This window comes from Scophthalmus maximus, chromosome 12, assembly GCF_022379125.1.
Source record: "Scophthalmus maximus strain ysfricsl-2021 chromosome 12, ASM2237912v1, whole genome shotgun sequence".
In the NCBI taxonomy this organism is placed as follows: Eukaryota; Metazoa; Chordata; class Actinopteri; order Pleuronectiformes; family Scophthalmidae; genus Scophthalmus; species Scophthalmus maximus.
The window spans coordinates 18,987,570-19,014,588 of NC_061526.1; the positions used below are offsets into that span (position 1 = coordinate 18,987,570).

At 44.8% G+C, this 27,019-nt stretch overlaps 1 protein-coding gene across 4 annotated transcripts in view; it reads right to left on the bottom strand.

The window, feature by feature from the left end:
* atp2b1a (ATPase plasma membrane Ca2+ transporting 1a) overlaps positions 1-20,123 on the bottom strand; it is a 41,566-nt gene extending 21,443 nt beyond the window's left edge. For 3 of the 4 annotated variants that reach the window (XM_035610306.2, XM_035610285.2, XM_035610315.2), the window contains exons 1-2: positions 12,561-12,717; positions 2,929-3,435 (exon numbers count right to left, since the gene is read on the bottom strand). In XM_035610306.2, coding sequence (XP_035466199.2) covers positions 2,929-3,121 — 193 coding nt within the window. In that variant the 5' untranslated portion in view covers positions 3,122-3,435; positions 12,561-12,717. Of the gene's footprint in view, positions 1-2,928; positions 3,436-12,560; positions 12,718-20,019 lie in introns of those variants that run through there. The other variant, XM_035610296.2, reaches the window with a different exon arrangement.
* Between the last annotated feature and the right edge of the window lie 6,896 nt (positions 20,124-27,019).

Here is a 27,019-nt window from a genome sequence, read left to right on the forward strand (position 1 = left end):
CTATGACCCTGAAGCTGTCAAATTCAATGCTGAGAAAAACAGGGGGGGGGGGGGAAAGCTGGGAATTTGGTAATAACAGGACTCCAGTGATTTAATATTGCTCTCATACACCGCTGGACGTCCCGAGAGAGACGGATTACATAAAAAAAACAGAAAAAACTAGAATGTCACAACTGATGCAGAAGAGGCACAGATGGCCTGACTATTCAAGCAAGGCCATGGAAAATAAGTAGAACCCACACAGCAGCATCACTTCCCTGTACAAGTCCGCCAGCTCAGCCTGCCTAGCAGGGTCTAATTCCAGCATTTAAACTTCCCATAATGCACTTTTCGATGGACCCCTGCCTGGTAAAGGCTGAAGTCTTCTACGCGTTGTGCCCCATGCAAGTGATGCACACTGTGCCCAAGCCAAGGTAACACTAGCATCACTGGCGTTAATTCCTCAACTCCTCCCACAAGAGCCACAGAGAACACTTCACATCTATTTTAATAATTTGAACACCGATTCCCATAATGGGTAAAAAAAAAAAAAAAAAATTAAGAGAAAAACAGAGAACGAGTGAGGCAAAACTGAAACTGAACACAATTTCACTGTGTTTAGCAACAGAATAAACACTTTGCAAGCAGAGGAAATGAACTCATACAAATAAGAGCAACTGACCAACCGCCAGAGCTTCAGGTATTGATGAGCTCTCAAACACACGCACACGCACACGCACACACACACACACACAGAAATCCTCATCACTATGGAGACAGAGTTTTCTTTGTCAATTTCAGTTTATGTGGAAGAAAAAAAAATATCAATGTAGTTTGTTATAAAATCTCAAAAATTTGTTTTGATGTGTTCTATCTGTGGTTGCTGCACCTGCTATTTCATTACACTGCGGCACATCGACTGGGTTAATGGTTCACCGACAGACGTAACATTTGAATAAAGTCGTGCTCATTGTCACAGTTTGGAAAGTACATTGTACAGTGAGCATAATTAACTCTTTTCCATCTCTGAATTGGTATGTTAATCAGTTTGAATCGCAGCCCAATGAATTGAAACCTAAGTGAAATGGGAGAACTTGGAGACATCGAGACTTATGCGGCAACATGGAAAATTAAATAGCATTAGAATCCAAACAAGCCTTACCTCTAAATGTTAAGATTTTGAAAACTAGCTAACGTTCATGCACAGCTGCTACTCCAAAGTTCAGTCAAACTTCCTTGGGTGGTGAAAAAGAAAAAAGAAAAAAAAAAGGCATGGAAATGTGGAGGATTAGCAGAGGATTGTCTTAAGAAGTTCCAGAAATGACCAACCAACTAATGAGAAATACCCTTTTTGATTGTCAAAACGCTCCCGTAATCTTAAATGATGGCTTAATTTCACAAGCCGGTGACGAATGAGCCTATGGCAAGTATCAAAACTCGGTGGCTGCGAACCAAGTCGGACGGCAACTGCTGCGGAGGGGAACAAACGTGGGCCTAGTCGAACTCACCAGTGAAGAATGAAAATCCAAAATATCTAATATTTGTTTCTATTAGAAATCATGGAGCATAAAGTCTCACAGTCTTAGAGTCAGATTTGATAATCTGAAAATGAAGATGGCTGATGTTGAATACGAATGCAGAATAAAATTGAAGTTTAAAATTACTGCTTAGTATGAAAGCAGTTTGATAGTCACCAACTTGAAATAGCCACACACACGTTTAGGTAACTCTGTCGCTCTCCGAACAGACAAATACCAATTCAGCACTTTCTTCACAGGAAAGACAATGGCCTGTAAAACTCACTGTGACAGCAGCTACAGAGACTGCGTGGTTTTCATCCCCTGACCATACCGTCAATAAATGAAAAGGTCAAGAATCAAACGCCGTAGCGATTCTTGAATAAGAGATGCTTTTGTGCTGTATTACAGCATTTGTGGCATTCATTTTGGTTAGGAAATGTATGTTTTTCTCCCTTGCTTTGAGACAATGCATACAGGGGACTGTTGCTGCTTCAGTGAATATGCGGTGCCGTTTTAATCTGGGATCAAACTGAAAATCCCCTCCCATAAGAGTTCAGTCAAGGTCATGCTGGCGATTAGGCAGACTGTCTATGGAGGGACAAACTGAGACAGAGAGAATGAGTAGTAAAAAAACTAAAAACAAAAAAATGGTGAGAGAGGTACTGACAACCGCCTAACTGGAAATGTTTCCATAACTATTAGCATGGTCCGTTCTTAATTTTGACGGCCTTGGATGTCCGCTGCATGTGGGATATATCGACCTGTCCAGCACCACAGCACCAACCTGCCTCTGTGTCCCTGCCAGACAGCTGGTCTGTCTGAAGTCTACGCAGAGACACACTCTCTCACTCTCTCACACTCACTCTCACACACACACTCTCACACACACTCTCACACACACACTCTCACACACACACACACACACACACACACACACACACACACACACACACACACACACACACACACACACACACACACACACACACACACACACACACACACACACACACACACACACACACACACACACACACACACACACACACACACACACACAAACACACACACACACACACACACACACACACACACACACACACACACACACACACACACAGAGGTGAGAAGGAAGAGAGGGAGGGAGGGAGGGTGTGGGGGACATATCCACAGGCCTTGAAATAGAGCAGGACAGGCCCAGGTCAGAGCCAGCCGCCTGGCCACCTGTCTGGCATATAAGTTTTCCAAGGAAGTGATGTCAAGGTATCCACAATGTGGATGACACAGCCAATGACATGCCTCCCGAACTATGTGTGCAACCACATTAGCGATCCGACAAGCGCTCGCTACTCTGTGAAAACATCCTGTATTTGATCCAGTCAAACAAGAGCCATCAAGTTGAGTAGTGGAGTGGAAAACGTTAGCCTACCATCTACAGGTGAAGTTTTTAACCGGCCGCAGAGTCCTTGAACATCCCCGTAAGATTCCCCAATTTTGCTTATCGCCTCGGCGCCCCTCAGTTCCATAAGGGAGCGCAGGTCTTTGAGTGTGCAGCCAAACTCTCCATCGTGGTTGGCCTCCACCATGGAGTTCTTCACCCCACTGTACGAGTTGTTTGCCATTGTCTCAGCGCCTCCCCACTCTATTGCAAAGCGTTGTTGCGTTGGGCTCGACAGCGGGGGGTAAAAATAACGCGCGCAAAAAAAGAAGAAGGGGGAGGGTTGTCCTGGAAAAAGCTTAAATCCTCAACAGTGCAAACCAAGTAGTAGTTCCCATAAACAGCTGACAGGCCCTTCACAGGCAGCTGGAGTCATACGCCAGGTAGCAGGGCAGGGATGATAGAAAACAAGCCATTCCCCCTTGGAGAGCTGAGTGCCTAGTCTTTCATGGTGACTGAGGATCACCCACAGAGCCGGAGATCACCATGGATGTAGATCTGAAAGAGAAGAGCAAACGCATACAAAGATTATCTTTAGTGACACCATCAAGTGTTATTTCATGCACGGCGGCAGCAGGGTTTTGGTTTCCCCATACAGTTACTGATATCACATGCACAAAAAAAACAAACTTATGTTTGGGCAAAGTGTGCAGTATCACCTGCTGCGATACCAAATGATGGTGTTCATGCGGGCCTGCACGGCTTATTTTCAAAAATGAACCGGCTGCAAAACAACAACAGTATCCCAAGGACAAATAGAAGGAACAGACATTTTGAAAAGCATCAAATATGCCTTCACCTTTTTTGAGGCACAGGTGTACTTTTCATAAAATTTCATTGAATAAATTGAGGTCAAACAAGCAAGCCAACAAGGTTAAGAAGCCGATTCCCGGTGTCCTAAAAAACAGATCGAAGCAAGATTTCTACAGATATCACAAACGGATATTTCCACTTAATTGCAATATCATCATCTGTTTTTCATCAGTTTCTTCTTAACCGTGTCAACATATTACTGTGCATATTGACTATGACACAAGGTGCATTTTCCCGGCTTCGACCTGGGATGCTTGTGATTACTTATACTGTATTTTAAATGATATGTTGATGTCACGGTTTCTTTAGATCTGTTGTGCAGCTAAATTTTATTAAAACCTTTTATTGCCACATTACAAGAAACATGCGGGCCCTTACACAAATCCACTTGCCGCTGGGACAAGTAGCTAAAAAATTAGCCAAACTGCCAAGAGCCACTGCCAAGATTGTGATTAGCTGTACTTAAGATCTATAAAAATAATAATCATTTTGTCATCCAGACAGAAATCTAATGTGCACTCTTCTGCTTTGTCAGAGTATGCAAGTAGAATGGAGCATTAGTATTCAATAATCACTGCGCTCCGAGCTGCTCCCTGGTTTTCTCCTGCATTGACAACTCAAACGCCCCCTCTACAATGTTCATCTACAGTTGAAACAAAGTCAACTCTTCTTGCAGATGTTTCAGGGTGAAGGTTTTTTCTAGCAACATTTGTCAGATTTGAAATCGACCATGTTTGGTCTCATTCATTTGCTGATTTTCCGACCGGCTGAAGGATGCGTGTTAAAACTACTTAATGCACATGAGACACAAGCTTAATCACTTGCCAAAATGTGTTTGCTGGCCAGTTGTTGGTAACCTACTCGTAGACAGTCACAAGCCCAGTAAACCACGAGATTAAATTCTGCCTGCAGAACAAAAACAAGCAGTCTTATTTCAAATTTCCGTTTTCAAAAAGGGGTTTCTTTTCTTGGAGAAATGGCGAGGTGGAACTGGTACTTAAAAGTTTCATTAACTGCTGGTTGTCGAGTCGTGAAGAAACAATCAGGAAGCAAATGCGGGTGACAGTTTTTGCCCGTCCATACTACAGCGCAGTGTTCAAACTAAAACTGGGGGCGAGCAACGTTTCCAAACTTCTCAGTTTTTGGCGCTCGAAAAACTCCAGAGTAGTGTGGAAGGCAGGCGTTAACATAGCAGTAGTGCGTTTTAAAAGGAACTTTACAATCTGCATAACAAAGAACAGTGGCTTCCTTTTCACAAGTGACCAGATTTCAAGTAATGCATTACAGTCCATGATTGCATTATGTAATGTTACATGAGTGCCCTGCCATGTCAAACACATATAAATACAGTGGGTTTGACAAGAGGAGAAACTTAAATCAAAGGCAGAAAAAAAAAAAGCCACGAGCTTCCCTGCAGTGTAACTGGTGGGGCGACGTGGTGAACAGGCACCGACTGACTGATTACCTTAGGAAAAGCCTTGTGTTTAATCTAATTAAGACTATCTGTGGCATCAGGGAGCTCCATGGTGCTCTACATGGGGGAGTCCATTCTAATGAGGGGTTGCTGTCCATTCAAGCTATAATCAGCCTAACACAGTGAGGCTGATTCATTCATGTGGGATTGGATTTATTCGAAAGATTTCGACAAGATGGGGCTGATTACTGGGCCTGAAAATAATTTGTGAAACACTATACTGTACTTTGAGGAAGAAAGCCACATTAGCATATAATCTGCCTTGAAGGGGAACCTGGGCTTTGCCATGTGATACATAAAGAAATGCACCAGTGAAGACAGACATGGATGTTCTTCGTACGCTCGGAAAGAACTGCACTTACCCTCAGCAGGGGAGTTTTTTCTCACTTTCTGAATATCTGGCTGTAACGCAGAGATCGGAACATGTTTACGAGAACACAATTCATGTGTCTTTATACCCAAACAGGACTTCCAAGCATGCAAATCCAAACAAACTCCAAAATATGTCAGAACTTTAAACTGGGTCGCGCATGCAAGGAGAGAGAAATGCAGCCTTTATCATTGCTCACTGCACAAACCAACGCTCGCAGCTTATTCCACTGAGATTCTTGGAAACTATTCTGTCACATGTTGAGATTCTATTTGGAGCCATCTGCTGTGGAAAACGGGACAGAATTTATTATTTATTACACAGCATAATTGCAGGGCCGGTTGTATCGCTGGGGTGGGAGAGATCGCAGAAATCCCCGTTTTGAGGAGGAAGCACACCTCGTTTGCACATCCTACACTCACCACAGATAGGGGGTCTGCAAATGTCCATTAAGCAATCATTTTGGACTTTTAATGACAACATGCAAACTGCTGTCTTGCCTAATAACGTCATAGGACATACATTAATATTCGCACCACAGTTTTGATTTCCATGAAAAATTGTTAGATCAATTGACCCTTAGGCAAGTTACACCTCACACAGGGTGTCAATCATTAGACGTGTCAGTTAAGCATCATCTTGGTAACAACCAGGGACTGTAGAGTGTCTTGTAGCTCATCCACAGTCTCCAACAAGTGAACATTGCATATGGCTTTTGAAATGTGTGAATGAATTATGCGGTGCAGTGGCAGCAGTGCTCATGTGCAACAGCCTATGGCGATGAATGTAATCCTCTGCCCTTTCCATTTCCCCGTCTTCGTGTCTTTACTCGACGAGCCCTCTCCAGCAGTCACACTCCCCTCGCCCCACGAGCAGCAGCAACAACGCCGGGCCGAAGGAGGTGCCAACATTTGCTGTGCTGCGACAGTTTCGGGTTTCGGAGCAGGTCACATGTCACAACAGTGGAAAATCATTGTGATTGGATCTCCAAGCCAACAGCTGGCATCGTATGGTTGAATGACAGAGGCTAAGGTTAACCCTTTGTGGGCAGCCGCAGCAAACCCCCGTAGCTCAGCACGAATATGTGCCGTTTCACCCAAGGACCAGAGACTAAAGAAGATCATAAGGCTCTTCCCTACCCAAGCTATTTAGGGCTGCCATCACACATTAGTTTCACACCAAATCCTCTGCCCAGAAGGGCCGAGGCGGGTGAAAATAAGCAGATAACGACGAAGGAGGTGGTGATCTCAGAAATGTACTCATGTCTTTGTTTCCACGCTAAGGAAACCCTCTGGCAGTTTGAACACCTCTACGTGCCAACAACTCGATGCAAGTCGAGGATAGCAATTCTAGGGATCCCTCTGCAATGGAGCCGCCTAATGCGAGAGGTGGTATTTTTAGCTTCCCCCAGACTGCCCCTCCCCCCACCGCTAGCCATTGCTGAACTGGGTCAGGCCATGTAAATGTGGAGGGTACACAGCAGAGACACCCAGCCCTCCTTGTGCTACATGGCTCGCGGCTGAGGGCGTTTCTTCACCCCACAGACTGGAACCTCAAACGCTGTCAGTCTGCCAGTTCATAAGAACGCACAGTCAGAGGCATCACCGTCAACACACACTTTACCTCTCCAGCTCTTCTTACTGCATCACGTATTAGGGACATGAGATGGTCTCTAAAATGAAAATAAACCATAATCTTTTTGACCTGGATTAAAGGTGTGGCAATTCATTAGGAATGAGATGTTTACAGGACATGTTGTCGCTGTGGAAGTCTGTTTACTTCTTTATCAAATAGATACTTCAGGGGAAATTGCTCAATTTATATTAAGTTATAGTTATTTATCTATAAATTGGTCATTCAAATTAATATTCATTTATCTTCTTTCATTTAACTCCGCAGCTGTTTTTTGCTACTGAATAAAGCAATGCCACTCTGTTGTGCAAATTCAATAGCTTAACACAAATACAGTACATCCATGATTGAAATGTACAAGAGGAAATATTAGATTGATTAAATACAGGCTCATTACAACTGCTACTCCATGAAGCCAAGGTTGATGGATTTGCCCAAAGTTTGCGAGTATTGAGTGGCATTCAGTTGTACTTTTTCCAGTCAGAGAAATCTCGAAAAACTATTTGTCTGGAATGCCTTCACAAAATGAAGTGCACACTAGCCTGAAAGTGGGGCAGGAAATTGGCCCCTTACAGCCAGAGCAGAACGCGTTTCCAAGCATTTGATCCACAAAAATTCCCAAACATTTGCAGTATGAAGGCATTTAAATACCTCAAGAATGATCGGCAGGTGGCTGCAGAGCGCTTATAGTTACATTTGGGTCGGTACAAACACACAAACACGCTCAAGTAAAGATCTCATTCAATCCCCACATGCTCGGGGCTTAAGTAAAGGTTCTTAATAAATGTTACTTACAATCAATAAAATGCGGCTGATGTCAAAGCAAGCATCTACTAATTACCGTGCCATTTTTTCACATTATTACAACTTCTAATCATTGTGAACACGTCTGTGCAAATGGTAAGAGGTCATATTGTAGAATCATTTACTTCTCATTTGCTCAATTAGTATTTCGAAGCATTGCTGTGCCCTGAAAGACGATATTGACGTAAGGGTTTAATCGATTCTGACACGTCTTTCACTTCATTAAAGAAAAATACACTTTCTTTGAAGACCCAGTGTGCAAATTAAAAAGTTCAACGACTCAAAATACATTTTGTTTGTCCCCAATCTGATGCAGCCCTTTTCTGTATTAATATTGCAACTACATGTCTAAGACGTGACAGTGGAAGTGGACAATGGAATTTTCAGAGATAAGAAAAAACAGGAAGGACGGTTTTATTTATCCATTGAGTCGAGTCCTTCAACTCAATAGGATGGAAAATATTCTCGAATGAAGCGTCTTTCATCGAGACACTTTGAAGATGAGAAGCCCTCCGCGAGCTTTGTTACATGCGATGCGACGTAGCAGCTCAGAGCGGGCTGAGGTCCAGCCATTTTCATGCCACAGTCTGACCTTGCTGTCCTTACAGTTTCAGGACGCAACCGGTGTTGAGCATTAAACTAATTTTAGCCCAGTTTGTGGCAGGGAATGCAATTAGTGATAGACAAACATATGTACCGAATGCTATTACAGACTAATACAGGGAAGAGGGTGGAAGCAAATGAAGTCTGAGAGCTACCACTACTAGGTTGCTACACGGCACTTCCACATCCATCCAGTGCTGGTCGGCCAAAACTGGTAATGTTAACATTTTTTTCTTCCCCTTTCAAAAGGCAAAGTCATAGTAAATATCAGAGTGGTGTTGTAAGACTGTTTGACATACATACACTTTAATCCAGGAGGGTTTCAAGCCAACCATCCGTGCTTTCGCTATCAGTGAAACTACCCTTCAGTGTGACTAAGCCTGCTTTAATGGGAACATCACTCCACAGAGCAGGACAGACATCCGCAGGTGAATTAGTCTATAGACGGTCAAAATGTGTCCTGAAGATGAGAAACTGGAAATGTGTTTTTTTTTATATATATATATTTTGAGTCACCAAGATCATAACATTAGTATTACTATACTATAAAATAACTCACAAGATGGACTTACAGTAAAAAACATTTAAGGAGACTTATTGCGCTGTACCCGCTTGACATGGTTGCCACTGGTGTAGTCTCCAATGGCCTGAAAAACAAGGTTTCGAAATCTTTCAGAAAACTGATCCAATGACAGTTTGGATGTGTGGAGAAGATTACGCCATAGCAAAGTGATAGTGTCCAATTCAACCAGCAATGTTTTTATACTGAAACAAGTCTGAAGTCCAGCCGTATGGTTAACTACTAAGTTAAATAAAAATGGTTATTTTTAATTCCACAAAGACACCCTCTAACTAATAAGAAGGCTTAACATTCTTTTCAGAAATGCCAAAACTAACATAAATGCCCAGTAGACTGTCTTGTAGTATAGTCTTCATTACTAATTCATGATATTTTGCAGTGTGTGTGTGTCTAGAGTGCAGGATCAGAGTTTATCAAATTGGTTTTGCCAGTTTTATAATTATATTCCACTCAGTCTCCCTGCAAATATAACATCACCCCAATATTCTTAAAACAGCAGAATAAATTAAGTCAGCTTGCTTTGTTAGGCCATAAGAATGAATGATTCAAACTCTGTGTAACCCAAAACTTCGGCATGGAATAAACTTGACCTTACAATCAAAACAGAAAAAGAAAGATCACCATAACTCCATCATAAATAAATAATAGCACAAATACATACTTAATGGTGCAAAACCAGACTATATTTAGCTTTTCATGCCAGTTTACATGAGTCTCAAAGTCACCTTAGATCAATGACCTACAGTGGCTTGCTCTTTATATAAAGGTTTAGACTGGGAAATTTTTTTATTGAGACTGAACTGAGGAAAAGCATTAGCTGCTATTGAATATATATATATATATATATATATATATATATATATATATATATATACTATATTTCCTTTAGCCTGTGTCTGTATTTGACTTGAGTGCAGAGCATGACAATGAAATGAGTGGACATATCAAGCAGCTGTAAGGGGAACTCATGCGTGATGAGTTAGGGACAGACGTGACAGGCGGTAACTGCCTGGAAGAAAAGTGTACAGGGTGTACTGCATTACTTCACAGTGACTATCGCTCTGAGGGCCACGAGCAGCATTTACTTTAACGGCAAAGCTATAAGGTGAGATTCATAGAAGTCACATCATCGCCAGCGTGGGAGCAAAGCCAAGAGTCTTCCAAAGGATGCCGGTCAACAAAAATGTAAGTAAGGAAAAGACTGTCCAGCAGCCGAGGAAGACAAGTGATCCTGCTGCTGAGAAAAACAAAACGAGTATAAAAGCTACTGACTCATATCCTCTGGTTGTGGTGAGCGGAACCCGACGATACCCCCCATCCCCTCTCCCCATTATGAAAAAGCGTGGTACAGCAAGGAATAAGAAAGGGTATTTCTGTCATTCTTGAGTGACAGCAACAGACCGAGTTCAAAGGGCTCAGACACAGCGACAGATTGTGTTACTGATGGTTTGAGTGAATCATTAAACAGACTCTGAATCTCTCTATAGGCTGTGCTGAGTTAGACAGCGAACATGAAATATATATCACCCATTCGGCTGATCGAGAAAATATTCTCTGATGTAGCAAAAACTAGAAAAATGAAAAATGAATTCCACCAATAGCGCCTGGGTTGTTAGCGCAGCTGTCATTACATTATGTAATGTGGCCACAGATGGCCTTACTACAATGACTAGCCCACCTTGTATGACTGAAATCTTTTTTTCCTTCTTCTATGTATCTAACAATTCTCCTTGCAAACACGCGGAAGGGATCACGAGTTACTGCATACAAACACACACCGGAGAAGAGAAGAAGACACTCTGCTGGCGCTGGCCTCAGCCAGCCCCGGTGCGGGTTTAATTGGATGAGGAGTGATCCCTTCAACTGGAGACACCAAAAGGTGCTCGGCCTGGACACCGGCAGGTGATGTTGGCGAGAGAGAGTCACAAAGTGTAACGTTGACATACACAAATCAGGTGGAAAGGGTTATGAAATATATATAACTATATAGATATGTATATCTATATCTATATCTATATATATAACTATATAGATATGTATATCTATATATACACACACACACATATATATAACTATATATACATATATAACTATATATATATATAACTACATATGTATATATAACACCGTTATACACGTTAATGGCAATCTTAAGCGAAATGCTGCGTTCAATGTCGCGGGATAACCCAACATCAGTTGCTGCGCGAAGTAAGGTCTTGAGGTTAACAGACAGGCGGGGTGAGGTGCTGGTTTCCTGCAGAGGCGCACTCCGCGGCGAGGGGCTTGTGATGTGGTTCGAACATCGACAGGTTGATGTTTTTAAGTGATGTATTCGGGGCAAGAGTTATGGGCGACGCGAAGTCGACACGACGACGCCGGATTTGTGCAACTTTTGACAGAACGGCGTCTGCCGATCGCCGGATGACTCTGATGTGCCCGCACCAGGGGGGGCCCCCTCTCCGGGGCGGTCCGCTCCAGGAGCCGCACTGCGCGGGGACAATATCTCGGAGCAGTGTCTCTCCGGGGCCGGTGGATTTTTTGGGGGGTTTTTTTGTTTGTAACCTCCTCTAACGTCAAGATCACTCCCATTATCTTTCTGAGTAGAATTTTAAAAATAGCAGGCTGCGTAAAAACCTTAAAACAGGTTGAATGACAAGTCGGGATTAAAAAAAAAAAAAAAAAACTCCTGAGGTTTCTCTGTTAGAATGAAAATGCAGGCAACTTTCTCCACACCTTGATACGAGCTCCACATTGTTTCAATATCCACCGTTATTACGGAGCGATGCAGGCACCGAGCGTCTGCACACCCACGACTCTTTTATAACAGAAATTAATAAAAACACAAATCCAGGCTAACGCACTGTGTTAGCCAACTTAGCCCCCCGAGCGTTAGCTTACGCTGATTGTGAAGAAGCGGAGGAACAGACTGAACGCTGCTTCGGCAAGTGGGAGGGAGGGGGGGGGGGGAGGCTTCGCCCAGGGTTACTGCGGGAGTCTCGGGGGACCGAGAACAAGCACAAGGAACCTGGCAGCATCCTGTCCGGAGTATCTGCCGGTGTCGGAGAGCGGGACGCCCCGTTGTCAAGTGCCTTTTTGCCCGAGATGTAACGTCAAGCTAACGACGTTAGCTCGCTGGGAAGCTAACCACCCAGGGCGAGCTACCGATGCTGCTGATCTACTGCACACACAGAACATGCGGACGCGACCAGTCGGGGGGTTGAACTGCAGCGTCTTCAACACTTTGGGAGCAAGCCGGTATCTTGCGGCATTTTTTTTTTTTTTTCACGCAAGCCCCGGGAAAATATAACCCCCCCGACAAAAAGGAGGGGGAGAAAGAAATAACTTACCCCGTTCTCTGAAGAGCACCCCCGGTCCCTTTCTCTCTTCCACTCACCCTCAGTCTCGCCAAAGACTGAACTCTCTCCCCTGATCGGAGGTAAGGTCCCGCCCACTGCGCCGTGTCACAGCCAAAGTCTCCGGCCTCAACCCGATCAAGATGGTTCCCGTCCCTCCAGCCCGCGGTGGCCCTACGTCCACATGACCGGAAACCACAGGACGCACGCGTACAAGCGTGCGCAGTCCATTGTAATAGACGTTCACAAGGATAACGGTGCCGCAACTAATGCACCTAGTTGCAAAAATGACACAGATGAAATCCCAAAATGTCCCAGTTATGGGACGAATAAAGGATTATCTCATTTTATGAAATCATTAAGAAGGGATCACGTCATCATAAAACAGGTGCAGACCGAGAGCACTTGCTTTTCCCCCGTGCTAATACACATAAATGTATGCGTCTCATGGCGCCATCATCCATTTTCTAAGGTCATGAGTCTTAAAAATGTAAGTGGAAATATATATCAGACATCATGTAGGACCCGACCTGACAGATATAAAGCGGTTCTGCTTCTCTAGTGCAGATGTCGGCGAACGCGGAAGTACGCAAGAGGTGAACCATCTTGCCTCGCACGGCTCCTCTCTGTCGCCACACGGCCGGGGACGTGTGATGCGCGTCAAAAGGAGGATGGGTACGGACCGCTGGTGTGGATTCCCATTGGCCAAGCCTGCATATCAGTCGCCTATGGAAACGGTTACGTCATGATCCCCTCCGTACTCCCTCGTTGCATCCGTGTTGCTTTATAATAGCAGGATTATTCACCCCCCCCCCCCCAAAAAAAACCCCATAACATATGATGCAGCCTGCAAAAAGTACGCACCCGAAAAACCTCACTGCCGCATCGTTTCTGATTTCTGAACTCCACCTCGGGCTGAACGAGGCTCTCTTCCCTCGGCGCCTAATAAGACCTGACGTCATTCTTTCCATGACGTAGTGCTTTTTTTTCTTCTTCTTCTGCTTCTCCCTCGGATTCAATGCCTGTATTCTTTGCAAGCCCTGTTGAGAACGAGTGGCACAATCAACAATCAGCCAGTCTACCCTAATATTGGGGACAAGTGTCTGTGAAATTCCCATAGACCTCTTGCTTATGCTAGAGAAATTTACCAGCACATTTATGATAGACATATTATGCACAGAATATGATTCACAGTTATGGTGCATCATTAAATCCCCCATGATAACCTGACAGGCTATTTATTTGCAATATAATACACAGGGGCACATACAGAATATATCAACTTTATTATTTATGACAGACCAATGAGGGGTATAAGGCGCCATGTTCCAGCAGCTGAACAAGTAAATTTATTCGAAATACAAAGTGCATGATACAGAGTGTTCAATTTGTGCACAGGGGGAGTTAAAACAAAAAAGGTGAATATCTTGTCTTTGCACCGGAATAGTAACCATTTGTAGACCAACCACTATCTGACCGTGCTGGACCCTTGGTTTAAAAAAGATAAGTGGTGGTAGATGATAAACTAAAAAAACAACCCCAGCAAAGGTCAAACCTCAGTGTAATATACTTGCTGCCTTGACATAATGGGATTTATCATTAACGCGACAACGTCCCTACGTGCACAGAGGAGTTTACTTCCTCAGAACTTGTAAACAACGAAAAGGTCAACGTGTTTACGCCCGTACGCAATTTCAAAGTTTGGTAAATGTTGTTCCAGAACTTCTGAGTCAGATCAACGCGGAGGGGGAGTGACGAGATTTGGGAGGAAAAAGAGGAAGAGGTGCATAAGGCTGGGAGAAAAACAACAATCTTGATTTATGTAAGTTGACTTGTGCAATCACTTTAAAGCATAAAGAGGAACAATTAGTCAAGATGCATAGGCAGAAAAAAAATCTTATAAGATAGATCCCCACCAAATGTATTATATCAGTGACTGTTTTCAGCATCTGTTATACCACCCGACATCCAACCAAAATGTCTCTCCGACGGCACTGAGGCGGCAGGAGCGCCAACCTGCAGATGGGACGTGACAGATCCTTTTTATTAGTCTGCATGGCAACTCAGCTGGATTGGTTTTTTTGGGGGGGCTCTTCTGCACACATGGTAACTTTATTCAGTTGTGGGTCTTTCATTGGGCTACGCAACACTCATGGACTGTACAGGAAACGTCTTGTTGAAAACAAAGGGGGGGGGGGGGGATGAAGCCGGGATGCTGGTGCAAATGGCAGTGACTATCATATACATAACCTTTAACCCTGGATATGATCTCCTTTTGGGTTAGATCAAGTGTCCTTGTGACATTTCGAGATTGGAAGAAGTAACACGGGAAGAATTTGCGCCAATGTTTGCAAAAGCAGCCATCACATGAGATCATGCAATCACTTGTGTCTGAGTGTCACATACGCCCCCCCCCCCCCCCCCCCCCCCACACACACACACACACACAAACCCTTCACACATTTTCCGCTGTCAATCTCCGGCTCTCTTCAAACTAGGGCTGTTAGCACAGCAGCGCTTTCCTTTCGATGTTGATGTTTTCCTTGTGCACGGAGCAGTAACACGGGCCTCAGCTGAGCTAGTGCTGGCAAACGGGCTCTGCTCTGCGGACGCTCCAACCCCGTAGTGCCGAGGCAGAGAGACGAGACCTATTTTCATGCCAGTTCTCTGTGGTATTGGAGGCTTCTTGTTTGGCAGCCTGCAGGGCTTTGTGTTTTGGCCAACCCTGAGCAGATGTCCCGAACATGACACTGACCATGTCCATTTTTTCCCCCGCTCTCTGTCCATCAGAGTCTGTGCATCTCCTTCATCTCTCTCTAAAGATAAGAGCAGGATCCAGGGCACACACAGGAATCTAATGGTGGGACACTAATATAATCTCAATCGACTACCAACGACTAAATAAGGTCAAGAACCCAGGTCAGTACAACATACCTAATGTGAACAGTGCCTTCGATGGTTTGAACAACAGGGAAACTGCAGATTCTCCAAGTGAGTTATTTCTATTATTGAAGAAATAGTTTGACTTGCTGGAAAATAAGCTTAATCGCTTCCCTAATGGCGAGGTAGATGAGAAGATACCACTCACGGCCAGCACTCGGCCAATTTAGCTCACCACAAAGACTGCCGAAGGAAATACTACCTGTTTCCAGTCTTTGTGCTAAGCTAAGATAACCAGCTGCTTTATATTGAATGGACATTTATGTGATTGTGGTGGTTCTAATCTAAATAGAAAGGAGTATTTTTCTTTTAATCACGCAAACATGAAAAGAAACACATTCAGAGACGCTCTGTATTTCACCATAAGCCGTTAGAGGGTTCTTACAAATGTAGGTGTATTGAGAGTGAACAGAATTCTTTATGCAAAACTCATCAACTATCCATGATATTTTTCCTTTACAATTTGTGGCTTTCGTCTGTCTTTTCTTCACCTAAATATGACGGACGATAAACTGGATTTTTCGCCTCTTGTCACTGCAAGACTGTTTATTCAGTTGAAACCACTTAACCTCGGCTTCGATCCATTTAAACACTTTGGGACCACAGAAGTGAGCGAGGATGGCGAAACCCCACACGAAGGGCCTTTTAGCTGTATACACAACAATCTGGAAGCTGTTTGGTCATTTGACTTGTTAATGGAGGCCGCAGATTTACTATTAGATCTAAGAATGCTTGTATTTGCGTGCAGCAGTAATCTCAGAAATTTAGGGAGGGGGTGTGATTTTCCCCTCAGCTGTTCTTTCTGCCTTGCTGTTGATTCAGTTTCTTGGTGGAAATTTGCCACATGCTCGGGAGCATCTTGTGAACTACAGCAAATGTCAAGTGTCGTTCGCCTTTGTGCATGCAAATGTGTTGTTTACAGGCTATCTGGGTAGACATTAATGATGAGGCGTACCAAAACTCTCCCCAAAAATGGGGACGTTGCTTTCAGGGGTGACTTTTGCATTAATCAAAAACACACTCAGAGAGAACCACATTGTTCATTTTAGGTGGAAAGACAACACAGTAAGAAGTTGCAGGAAACAAAGTTGGGCTGAAGTGTTGTCACAATTGGGAATGAAAAAGAAAGCTGTGGTTGTTCTGTGTGTTTGTGTGTGTGTGTGTGTGTGTGTTCATCCCAACATAGAACTTAAATTACTGGGGTAGAGCTCTACACACCATGAGACGAGATAGCTTGACAAATAATTGTAGGTTCAGTCCAAGAGTGTCTAGCAACTGGCACCTCGCGAACGTGTCTGCAGCTCCAACAGAGGGGAACTTAGTTGCCGACTCGGCGTCTTATCACATTTTCAGATAGCACGATGCTGTGAGCTGATAGAGACATTTGCACAAGCGGCGATTCAAAAATGGAACGAGCCAACGGGGAATGGAAAAAATAAATCACAAGCCACAGTGAGATTAGCAGTAATTTCCTAAACATTTTTAAAATAAACATATGACTGCGGTGGAAACGCCTCTGGTGCACTTCAGAGATCACGTGCCCCCCCTCAGCCGAGGAGACAAGTGGAAAATGCGACCATGACGATGTCTCATTAGACCACTTGCACAAGCAGGTCCCTATCAGGGAGGACACGCTGTATGAATATTGCTTCCTTTGGTCAACCGATCTTTCTACACCACTTTGTTTCCCGAGCAGATGTCGGATTTTCCACTGGCTCAGCACATTGGCGAAGATTTAGACGCGGAGGGGGGTGGGAGGTGAGGAGGGGGAGCTTCCTCCTTTTGAAGAGGAAGAGGAAAAAGTGTGCTGCATACTTTGGAGAAAGACTGCTGATCTGCTGACCGGGTTAGATGGTGTGTGAGAAATTTCCAATTGCAGATGAATCAGAAGTCCAGGTTTTCTGTTTGCATTTGTCGGTTCTCAGACGGATGCATTAATAATTAGACCGCTGAGACCTGTTATTCAAGCAGGACAGTAGCTTTATCAGTCAGACAAAGTTTATATCAGGGATGGGTCCCGCACATTGTAATGACAAACCTTCCTCGTCTAACGCGTCATTAGTCTGCCACGATTACTGTAATCACATTTTTTCCTGAAATCCACACGAGTCCAAACATTGGTCTGTGTCTAGTGGACGGGTCACCAATTATGCGATTAACAGCCACACACTGTTGACGGGCAACAGAAGTGGAGACAGACACATGAATTATACAGGTAAGCGTCAGCGAGAAGATCTGAAGTGAGACGTTGTGAAGCGGTCTCACACACACACACACACACACACACACACACACAAAGGCCCCTTTTGTGGAGGGAAAACTGAGAGAGAGGTGGTGGGTAGGTGCGGTGGTTGTAAAGGAGGGGTCTATCGTGACTGGGCTGCTTGCTCGAGGCTTGTGCATGTTTGTGTTTCCAACTACCTCTGGAATTTACTGCAGCCACTGGCGAGGGCAGCCACAGAGAGGTGAATGGCCCGCAGGATAAAGGCCAGAGTTGTTGGGAAAAGAGAGTGAGTGAGGGGAAATAGAGAAACGAGGAAACTGGGGTTGTGGACGGAGAAAGGGGAGGAAGGCGGAGCAAATGGCACATTCAGACGAGGAGTTGTTGTAAAAGGCAAAGAGTCAGCAAATCCGTGTGAAATGGAAATTGAGATGGCAAAACACAAGTGTGAGTGTGTGAGTGTGTGTGTGGGTGAGTGTGTGTGCACGCGCAGGGAAGGAGACAGTGGTCTTACTCAGCCCTGAGCCAGCAGCACTGAGATTATCAGGCCAAGTTTCCACTCGCAAACAATAATTCACCTCAAGTGCCCATTGAGGCCGGACTTTGTCAGGACAGCGACCCACCCAGGCCTATATGTGTGTGTGTGTGTGTGTGTGTGTGTGTGTAAGAGACTGTGTATGGTTATAGTATGCCATCACCATATAATGTGTGTGTGAAGACGTAGGAGGGTGTTGGCGGGGGTTCTGCGTGGTCGTGCCACTGCCCTCCAGGACATGTTTTCCATCGTCTGTTTTCCGTCGATATCTCCTGTGTTTACATTTGGCTCGGCCAGCGGTGGGGCTGGAAAGTGTATTTCATTCAGGCCAGCGAACATTTACATGTCATAAAATGTAGGGCATATAAATAGACTTGATTCATTTACCTCCCCCAAGGCGGAGAAAAAAACACCTGAGATTACACTTTTAGAGACGTGGAACATGTTGCCAATCCAAAAAATCAGAGCGAAAGTGGAAATCAAAACAAACAAGGCGCAAAATATTGCAGAATCAAACACGAGCTCTGTGCGTTTGTGCTGATAGAAGAAACAAACTTCAAAGCTTTGACGGTGAGGGCTAGTTAGCTTTCTGGCAGAGGTGACTTTGGGTAAATTAGCGGCGACAGCCAGTAATTAAGAATCACTTTCACTGTGTTTAGTTGTTCAGTTAGGCGTGGAGCCCATCAGCCCCGCAAATCTGCTGTTCTCTTCCCCCCCCCAATAGTCTGTGGGTGCCAACAGGGACCAGGCAAAACAATTAATGGGGATTTAATTACAGAGCCACATCAGAATTTTTGTTTAACCCGCAGTGTGTGCGGAGAGCGAGAGTAGCCGGCGCAGAGCCCTCGCAGTGTCCAAAGCAGGAGTGGCATAGACTGGGCACAGATGGGGCACAGAGGAGTGGATCCAGTGGGAACTCGGTGCCCTTTACACCCCATTTCTTCCATTTCGCATGGGGGCTTTTCCCCTGGGAGGGAAAATAAGGCACGAGGAGGAGGAGGAGGAGAGGCAGGGTTACAGGCTAGGTCCTATATGCTTCTTGGTGCAAAAAGAGCATGTGTGTGTACACAATGAACACACACACACACACACACACACACACACACACACACCTTGCCCTGCAGTGCGTAGTGGCCTTGACCTTCCCTCCATAGGGAGAACAACTGGACATGTGTGTGTGTGCGTCGTAGGGAGGGGGGGAGGTGGAAGCGGCTGTGTGTGATGTGAGAGACAGAGTGGAATAAATCCACCTTGTGTTCAACAGGTCGCATCTGAGGCTGAGCTGCAAAAGTGACAAATATACTGTATATAATATAAAATCGAGTTGAATTGATGCTCACTAAGCCACGATGCATTCAAAATGTGGAGGATTTGTCATGTGACCAACAACAGACACGATCCATAAAGAAAACGGTCATACATTTAGGATTAAAGGATTTTGAAGAATCTCAACTGTCTTTTTCATATTGCGGATCAAAACCAGGCCACTAAATGTGGGAAAAAATCATAGACCCGCTTAGTTACCGAGCGGTGACCGAACCCCCGTGATTACATGTCATGGCCCCATCATCATTACCACCGGCACACCCCTTACCCCCGATTTAGAGTCAGTCAGAGGCAGATCCAGCATGATCCTACCGTAGCAGATGGATATGTCAGATATGCCTGCTTGGGCTTATGGATATGCTTAGTGGTAAATGTAATGACCTGTGTGGGTTTGTGTGTGTCCGTGTGTGTGTGTGTGTGTGTGTGCCTACCCCTCCACTCTTCCAATTACCCAGGGTCTGTCTGGGGACAACTCGGCCACTTTGCTGTGACAGAAAGGCGGGACAGAGCCAGTGATAACTTAGATTCTCCATTCCTGGTTGAGAGAGCAGGGAGAGAGAGAGAGACGTTTTGTCAGTATGAGAGTGTAACACGCCACAGACAAAAGTTTTGTTTAACGAGATAACAGAGCGGAAACATAACTATAAAGTGTCCGCTGCCGAAAAAACTGTTGAAGGTCACAGCAAACTGTGTTCGTCTCATGGAGCGTCAGCAACCAAGTGACTGACATGTAAACATATGTGTGAAATTTGAGGTTCGGACGAGGACGACTCCTCTTCAGACGCCTCACGCAGGAGGAAGCTCAAACTCATCAGCCGCCCTGACGGTGGTGACCTGGTTCACTGCGATTCAGGAACAGAGACGGGTCGGTTTTAAAAAGAACAGTGCGCCCCGCAAATAGATGACAGAGGTTCAACAAGGTACTCTGAACACACGATGCTGTCGTTTTTCAAAAGAGACATTTGTTGATTTCAAGACTTTCCGTGCGGCTCTTCATTAACCCCGATGAAACACCGTCACGAGGTTGAGGAAGGATGCGGAGGAGAATCAATGAGAGGAGTTAGGAAAGGAGGACTGCAGTGCGAAGAAACGTACACTTTATTTATTACGGAAGATAGGTACAGTGACAAACTGTGTGCAGTGTGTCTGCCTACAATTCTGTGGAAAATATAATCACACCTCCTCGGAAAATATGTTTTCAGTTATATACAGAGGGGCCATCAGTAACTCACAGGAAGTAACAACAAAAAAATGGGGATTAGTGAAAATAATATGACCACAACAAATAGGACTGAAATGTAATAACACAATATCGTGAAAGTAATAAATGTGAAGGCCTTTTTAATCCATCCTTTCCAGGCATGTTTACCTCTGGTTACTTCCAGATTACATATCTTACTCTATTCCAACACAATCTCACTCAGAGCCGTTGCAGTGAATCTCCCCTCGCTCTCTCTCTCTCTCTCTCTCTCTCTCTCTCTCTCTCGTCCTCCAGCCTCCCCTCTCCCCCAAAGTCAGAACCTCCGGCCGCTCTCCAGCGGTTAATGGAAACTTTCCTCCTGTTAGTGTGTCATGCGAAGGGCAAGGCAGCAAGTTTTCCGACGCCCCGTGCCGCCAGAGAAACACCCGTCATCCGTGTGAAGCGTCGGGGAGCCTGGAGAAAAAGGAGGGCATGTTTGTTGAATCTCTTCTGGTGGGCTTCCTGTTTTGACCTGCAGGAGGGAAAGGCTTTCTGTGAGTGCATTGTGTTCGGGAAGGAGGTGTTCGGGGCTCTCCACGGCACCAGATGCAGGTTCTCTGAAGACGTTTGCCCCCCCCCCCGCCCCCCTCCGCGCCGCCTATACATCCCAAACTGACGACACCTCAGTTTCACTAATGAGCATCGCGGTGGCACACGCAATACTTTATAGAATGTCGGCGCGGAGCGGCTCACGCGTGAATTTGCTCTCTCCATCATCCTACCTCTCCTTGGTATTTGTTAAATGTCGGCGGGTGCAGCCGATCCATTAGCCTCGTCTGTGTAAAAATTCCACTTAGATCTCCAGTATGTGAGGAACCATAGAAACAGACTGGCCTTTGTTTCTTGCGCCTCGGGAAATGCTGCTGTGGCAGATGACTGGCCCACTCACACACATTCAGTGTCAAAGAAAAAAATCAGCATCGATAAAAGGTGTGACAAAATGAAGAGCTGAGCGTGATTTTTCCCATCACCTCTACTTTCTGATCAATTCTGGCAGAGACTCTTTGTGCCAGTCAGAGGCACGAATTGCGATGTTCTCGAAAAAACGTGCAAGTTCGTGATAAGCACTCTCTCTCAGCACAGTGTCTAGTCTCGCACTGCTTTGTAGTCTGTCACGGAAATGTTTCGCCGGCTCGGACACAGCTTAGATGAACAGATCAAAGTTTGGATAGATAATCATTTGCTTTCTTGTTGAGGGTTGGACGAGAAGATCTATATGATGGTTTTTGTTAGTATAGATATTGGAAACAAAATCAGCACATCCAGCACAGAGAAACCTCACTAATTGATACTTTACGTCTTTGTTTGTTTGGTCTGGATATAAAAAAAAGATTTCATGGACGGGACCAGTTGCCAGGCAACCGGTAGAGATGTACTCAGCTACTGGTACCGGCCAACAAGTACTGTAGTCCCGCACTTTGTCGTCGGTCTGCACACTGGACTTCATGCGACTGGAAAAGACAAAAACAGGACATACATATAGTATAGACAAACAAACAAAAAATCTATTTCATAATGTTTAAATTTGCTGTAAAAAATATATAAGGCATAATATAAGGCAACACTACACTAAATTTAATAGAGCAAAGTTTATAGACACAATTTTGACCCCACACAAGTTTAAGGAAATAACTTTATATATCATCAATAAAATCCTAATAAATAAATGTTATAAATGAGTAACACATTTGTCAAAAATGTCTCTTATGCCAAAATCCTCATCAAGACAGATTGAGAGACGTTGTATAAAGAAAATAGATTTGTTTTAACCCTAACCCTCAACTATTGGCAAGAAAGCAAATAAACACACGTCAAACTATCCTCCTCAACAATTTAAACAAGACCACAGTTAGATTCACTTTTTTGGGGAAATGGACTTCAGCCTCATTAGAGTAGCCAGACCACAAGAGGCCTAGTTGTAGTGGTCCGTACGTACGTAGCCTAGTTAGGGGCTACCCTAGTTTCAGCTCCCGTAGCCCAGTTACAAAAACACCCAGAAGAGTAAAATAAGTAATGGCAACTCTGAGCCAACGCTGCAGCTACATTGCCTTGAAATAGAGAGGGCGGATTGGACCGAGTTGTAGCACAGAGCCAGAACTGGGGGGATGGGGGAATATATTACATTAATATTTCAGGCATCTATCAGATAACTTTTTTCGTCAGTGACTTACAGGGATCTTGCTCAAGGAAGCCTTAACAAGACACAGGGCACCGACTGTAGTCGGAGAGAACAGACCTGTTTTCCTCCAACGACTAAAAACTGTACCATAGCTTGGCTGAACTCAAGCACTAGAAAATCTTACAGAGAAAACAACTTAAACGAGGCCTTGTTATTTTTTGTTGTATGACTTGATTAAAATATCAAGACTTTTGTCATTCCATGTGCAAAATATTCTGCAAAGCGTAGTTCGAAAGCTCTCTCTTTAACAGCAGCACATCCAGACGTGTTCAAGGTCTAGCTGGCAAACGTGAGCCAAGACTGTTGATGTGCTCCAGGCTGGAACGAAACATGGGTTCTTTCCAGTTTACTTCCCAATGTCAAACAAGTGCCTCTCGACTGTCAAATGCGGAGGGAGCAGTGACTAAATACATTCCCCAGAGCAGCGGCCTTGAGGATCTCCTTTGCTATAAAAGGGAAAAAACGGGACAGAGAGCCATCATTAACGGTGTTATCTGGGACCTGGGAAGTGTTGGATGTGCTGCGAGCGGGCGCAGGGCCAGTCCTTGTAGATGCTAACTGCTCTCACTGTGGACAGACTGTTTGCTCAAGGTACAAACTATGGTGCGCTGGAGTGAAATGGAAACGATCAACTGATAGGAACTCCAAGCGAGATCAAACTAAGCGGGAGGTCTTGTTTTGAGAGTCTCATATCACCATCATCATCTTTATTTTGATGTTCTCCCTCTCTTCCTTTGTATTTACGGTATTATCGCCATCCTGGTGAATCGCTGCTCTGCGCTATCTCAAATCCTCCTGGGCGTCTTTGCCGTGTGTTTTCTGTCACACGCCGTCCCGTTTCCCTGCTCCTCGCTTCAGGTCACAGCCCAGAGACTTGATGAAGAAGCCTCGAGGGTGGTGGACGTATCTGGCGGGACGGTGGTAGTGGGTGTTAGGGGTTGAAAGGGAGAGCAATGGGACCGTTGGTTCCGGAGCCATGTGGCATTGTACCTGCTAATCCATTATGGATGACGGGCCAGCAATAATGGATGAGGCTGGTGAGTAACCTGAGGATGCGGTGGGACATGGAGACTTTTTCCTCCTCCTCCTCCGGTTGTCCGCCAACGAGCTCTTTTTCAGAAAGCACGGAACACGATGCTAGGCCGAACAGCGCTGCATTGAAAACAAACATGGCTGCACTCAAATAAATCCATATTAGCACTCCAGCGTAACAAGCTGTCCAGAGATACATTTAGTTCCAACTGGACTAATTGTTAACATACAATATTTGTTATTTCTTCACTGAAATAAAACATGCACATTTACTTTGAATCTCATTCTCCAGCTACATATCGTAAAAAACAAACCAACCCTGAACTGAATTAAAGGTGTAGTCCAACAATTTTACAATGAGGACTGTAAAAGTGATAAAAAAGTGATCACTGCTGCTTCAAATTTGTTTTAGCTGTTGTGAGTCCCCACACTTCATTGAAGAGCAATGCCACCGTCCCCAGAGAACCCCCTTTGAAGGCGGCGTTTAATTTAACCAATGCCCTGCGCATAATTTGAACTGGATGGGATGAATCAGCCGGTGATCCAACGGCTAAGTATTAACTGTCCGTGATGAGATCTTTGAGTCAGCTGGCCCCCACAAAGGGAGCACTGTACCCAAACAGCTGCCACCGCCGACACTGGCCCCATAGTTTACTGCAGCCGCTCGAAATTCAATACGGCAGGGCCCAACCCACCTTACAGTAGCAATCAATGACCAGCACATTTGACAGGCGAACTGCTGTCTGCTGAGTCGCGGGTGACAGATGGGGAACAGGGATGACTCTGTGCGTGTGCCAGTGCGTGCGCTGTGTGTGAATGTGTGTGTGTGTGTGTGTGTGTGTGTGTGTGTGTGACTAATTGTGTGTGGGATGGAGGATGGTGGGACTAGTGAGCTAGTGAACTAGCTCATCCTCAGTCACATTGACAATGGCATGCTTAGTCACACATCTGATGGACTGTGACAAAGAGTGTGTGTGTGTGTGTGTGTGTGTGTGTGTGTGTGTGTGTGTGTGTGTGTGTGTGTGTGTGTGTGTGTGTGTGTGTGTGTGTGTGTGTGTGTGTGTGTCTGTGTCCAGGACTTGGGGTGTTTAAGAGGGCGACTGAGTCACGGCTTCGCCGAGACCGGGGTCCCGGTACAACAAAGCCCAGTGCCCTCAGCGGCTGCTCTTCACTTCTCTTCTCTCATCTGCCTTGTCCCCCTTTTTCCCCAAACTCCGGCAACGCTGTGCTCCATTTATTTAATTAGATTCTCCCTCACTTCTGAGTGGCTGCCGATTGATTTCCGCAGAAACACAAAGGCGGCAGGCGATGTCACCGGTGAGTGGGCCGAGAACTGACGAAACCTTGATGTGCAAAAGTAAAAAGGTTTTCCGACATACTTTGTTTGATTGCATTTCAATGGCTGTGGGGTGTGTGGGCACAAATTTGCCAGAAAATTGATCAGGTACTGGCAACTTAATACCATGTGTGCATACGAATCACGAGTCAGTCAGAAACTGCCGTTGGCGCAGGGTGAATGCGACGATCAGGGAAAATGAGCAAGGCGCGGCAGATACTTTTACAGCTCAGTGGATAAAAAGAAAACTGTAACAATGGGAGGGTAATTGACAAAAAGCCTGTGATGTTCGGCAGAGGAAGCTGTGGAGGACGACTGAGACATCCAAGGCATGTGGCTGAGACTAAAGCATTCACAACCCCGATGGTTTAACTTACTGTCAAATGTAGACTAGGTGTGCATGTCAATGTGCTACAGGTTTCATAACCCCAAGTCAAATACGTGGTGGAGGATTTAACCCAAATTTGACAATAGACTGCTGATTAGTTCCTCAGCAAATATACAATTTATATTTGTCATGCAGGCACCACAGCATATATTACAAGGTGCACTTGAATACAGTCCTAGGCTGAAAAATACTAGCGTTGGCAGCCAAAATATTAATATCAAACACAGCCAGAGAAATGACCGACCCTGATTTCCAACGCCGCCAGCTCCACCTTTCTATATAATTGCAATGAAAACAGAAATCATCTCGGTAAACCACAGTTTATATCCCTCTGAAGATTGCAGTTGTTGCTGCACATGATGAGCCCATGTGGCACGACTATAATAAAGTGTTCCTTCCCGCTCTTTCAGCATGCATGAGTGCTTAAGGGCCATATGCGCTTCTCAAACACATGGGATGCTCTGAAAGTCAAGGAAAGGTCGACAAACAATATGAACAGCAAACGTCACCGGCAGCAGCAACACTATAAACTTCATATTCCTGGCAATAGGGAATAAAAATAAAAAAAACAGCTATGATAATGCAAGGCAATCAAGTCTCACTTCCATTTGACACCTCAGATTTCTCATTCAGTGTCGAATCTGGGAAATTATTTCTGTAAATCCATTTCCCAAATCTGCAGTGACAAATTGTGTGGCACCTCGATGGCTGATGAGGCACTTCATGACTTTTCTGCAGCCAAATCACAAACTAACTATTCTGTCACACAATACTGCAATGCAGACACCAAAAATCCATCAAATTCATCATGTGTTGATGTGATTCGACAGTTTGGAAGCTTCTTTCAATTTCCGCTGTCGGGGTATCTACGTTTTAATCCAATACTTGGCTTGATTAAGACCTTTGTCATTGATCAGTCACCAGTTCAGAATTAAATGTAAAGTGTCTGTGTATATATTAACCTGGGACATTACAACAACTACTACTTCCTTTTCCCAACCTGCCAGTGACGATTTGTAGTCAGGGTCGTGACAAGGGACTTTGGGGGCCCCAGGCAAAAGGGACCTGGGGGCCCTACATCGAACCGGGGGCCTGGTTGGCGCATTTCAAACCATGGTGTCGTTGTGTCTGCTGTACATAGCCGACTATAGAATTTAAGGTGGTTCTCACGATAATGTTATTGCTGTGGACTAATGTAATCAGCCATTCTTTTGTAACGCCCCTGTTTGTAGTAGTAGTGTGTACGATATGAGAAT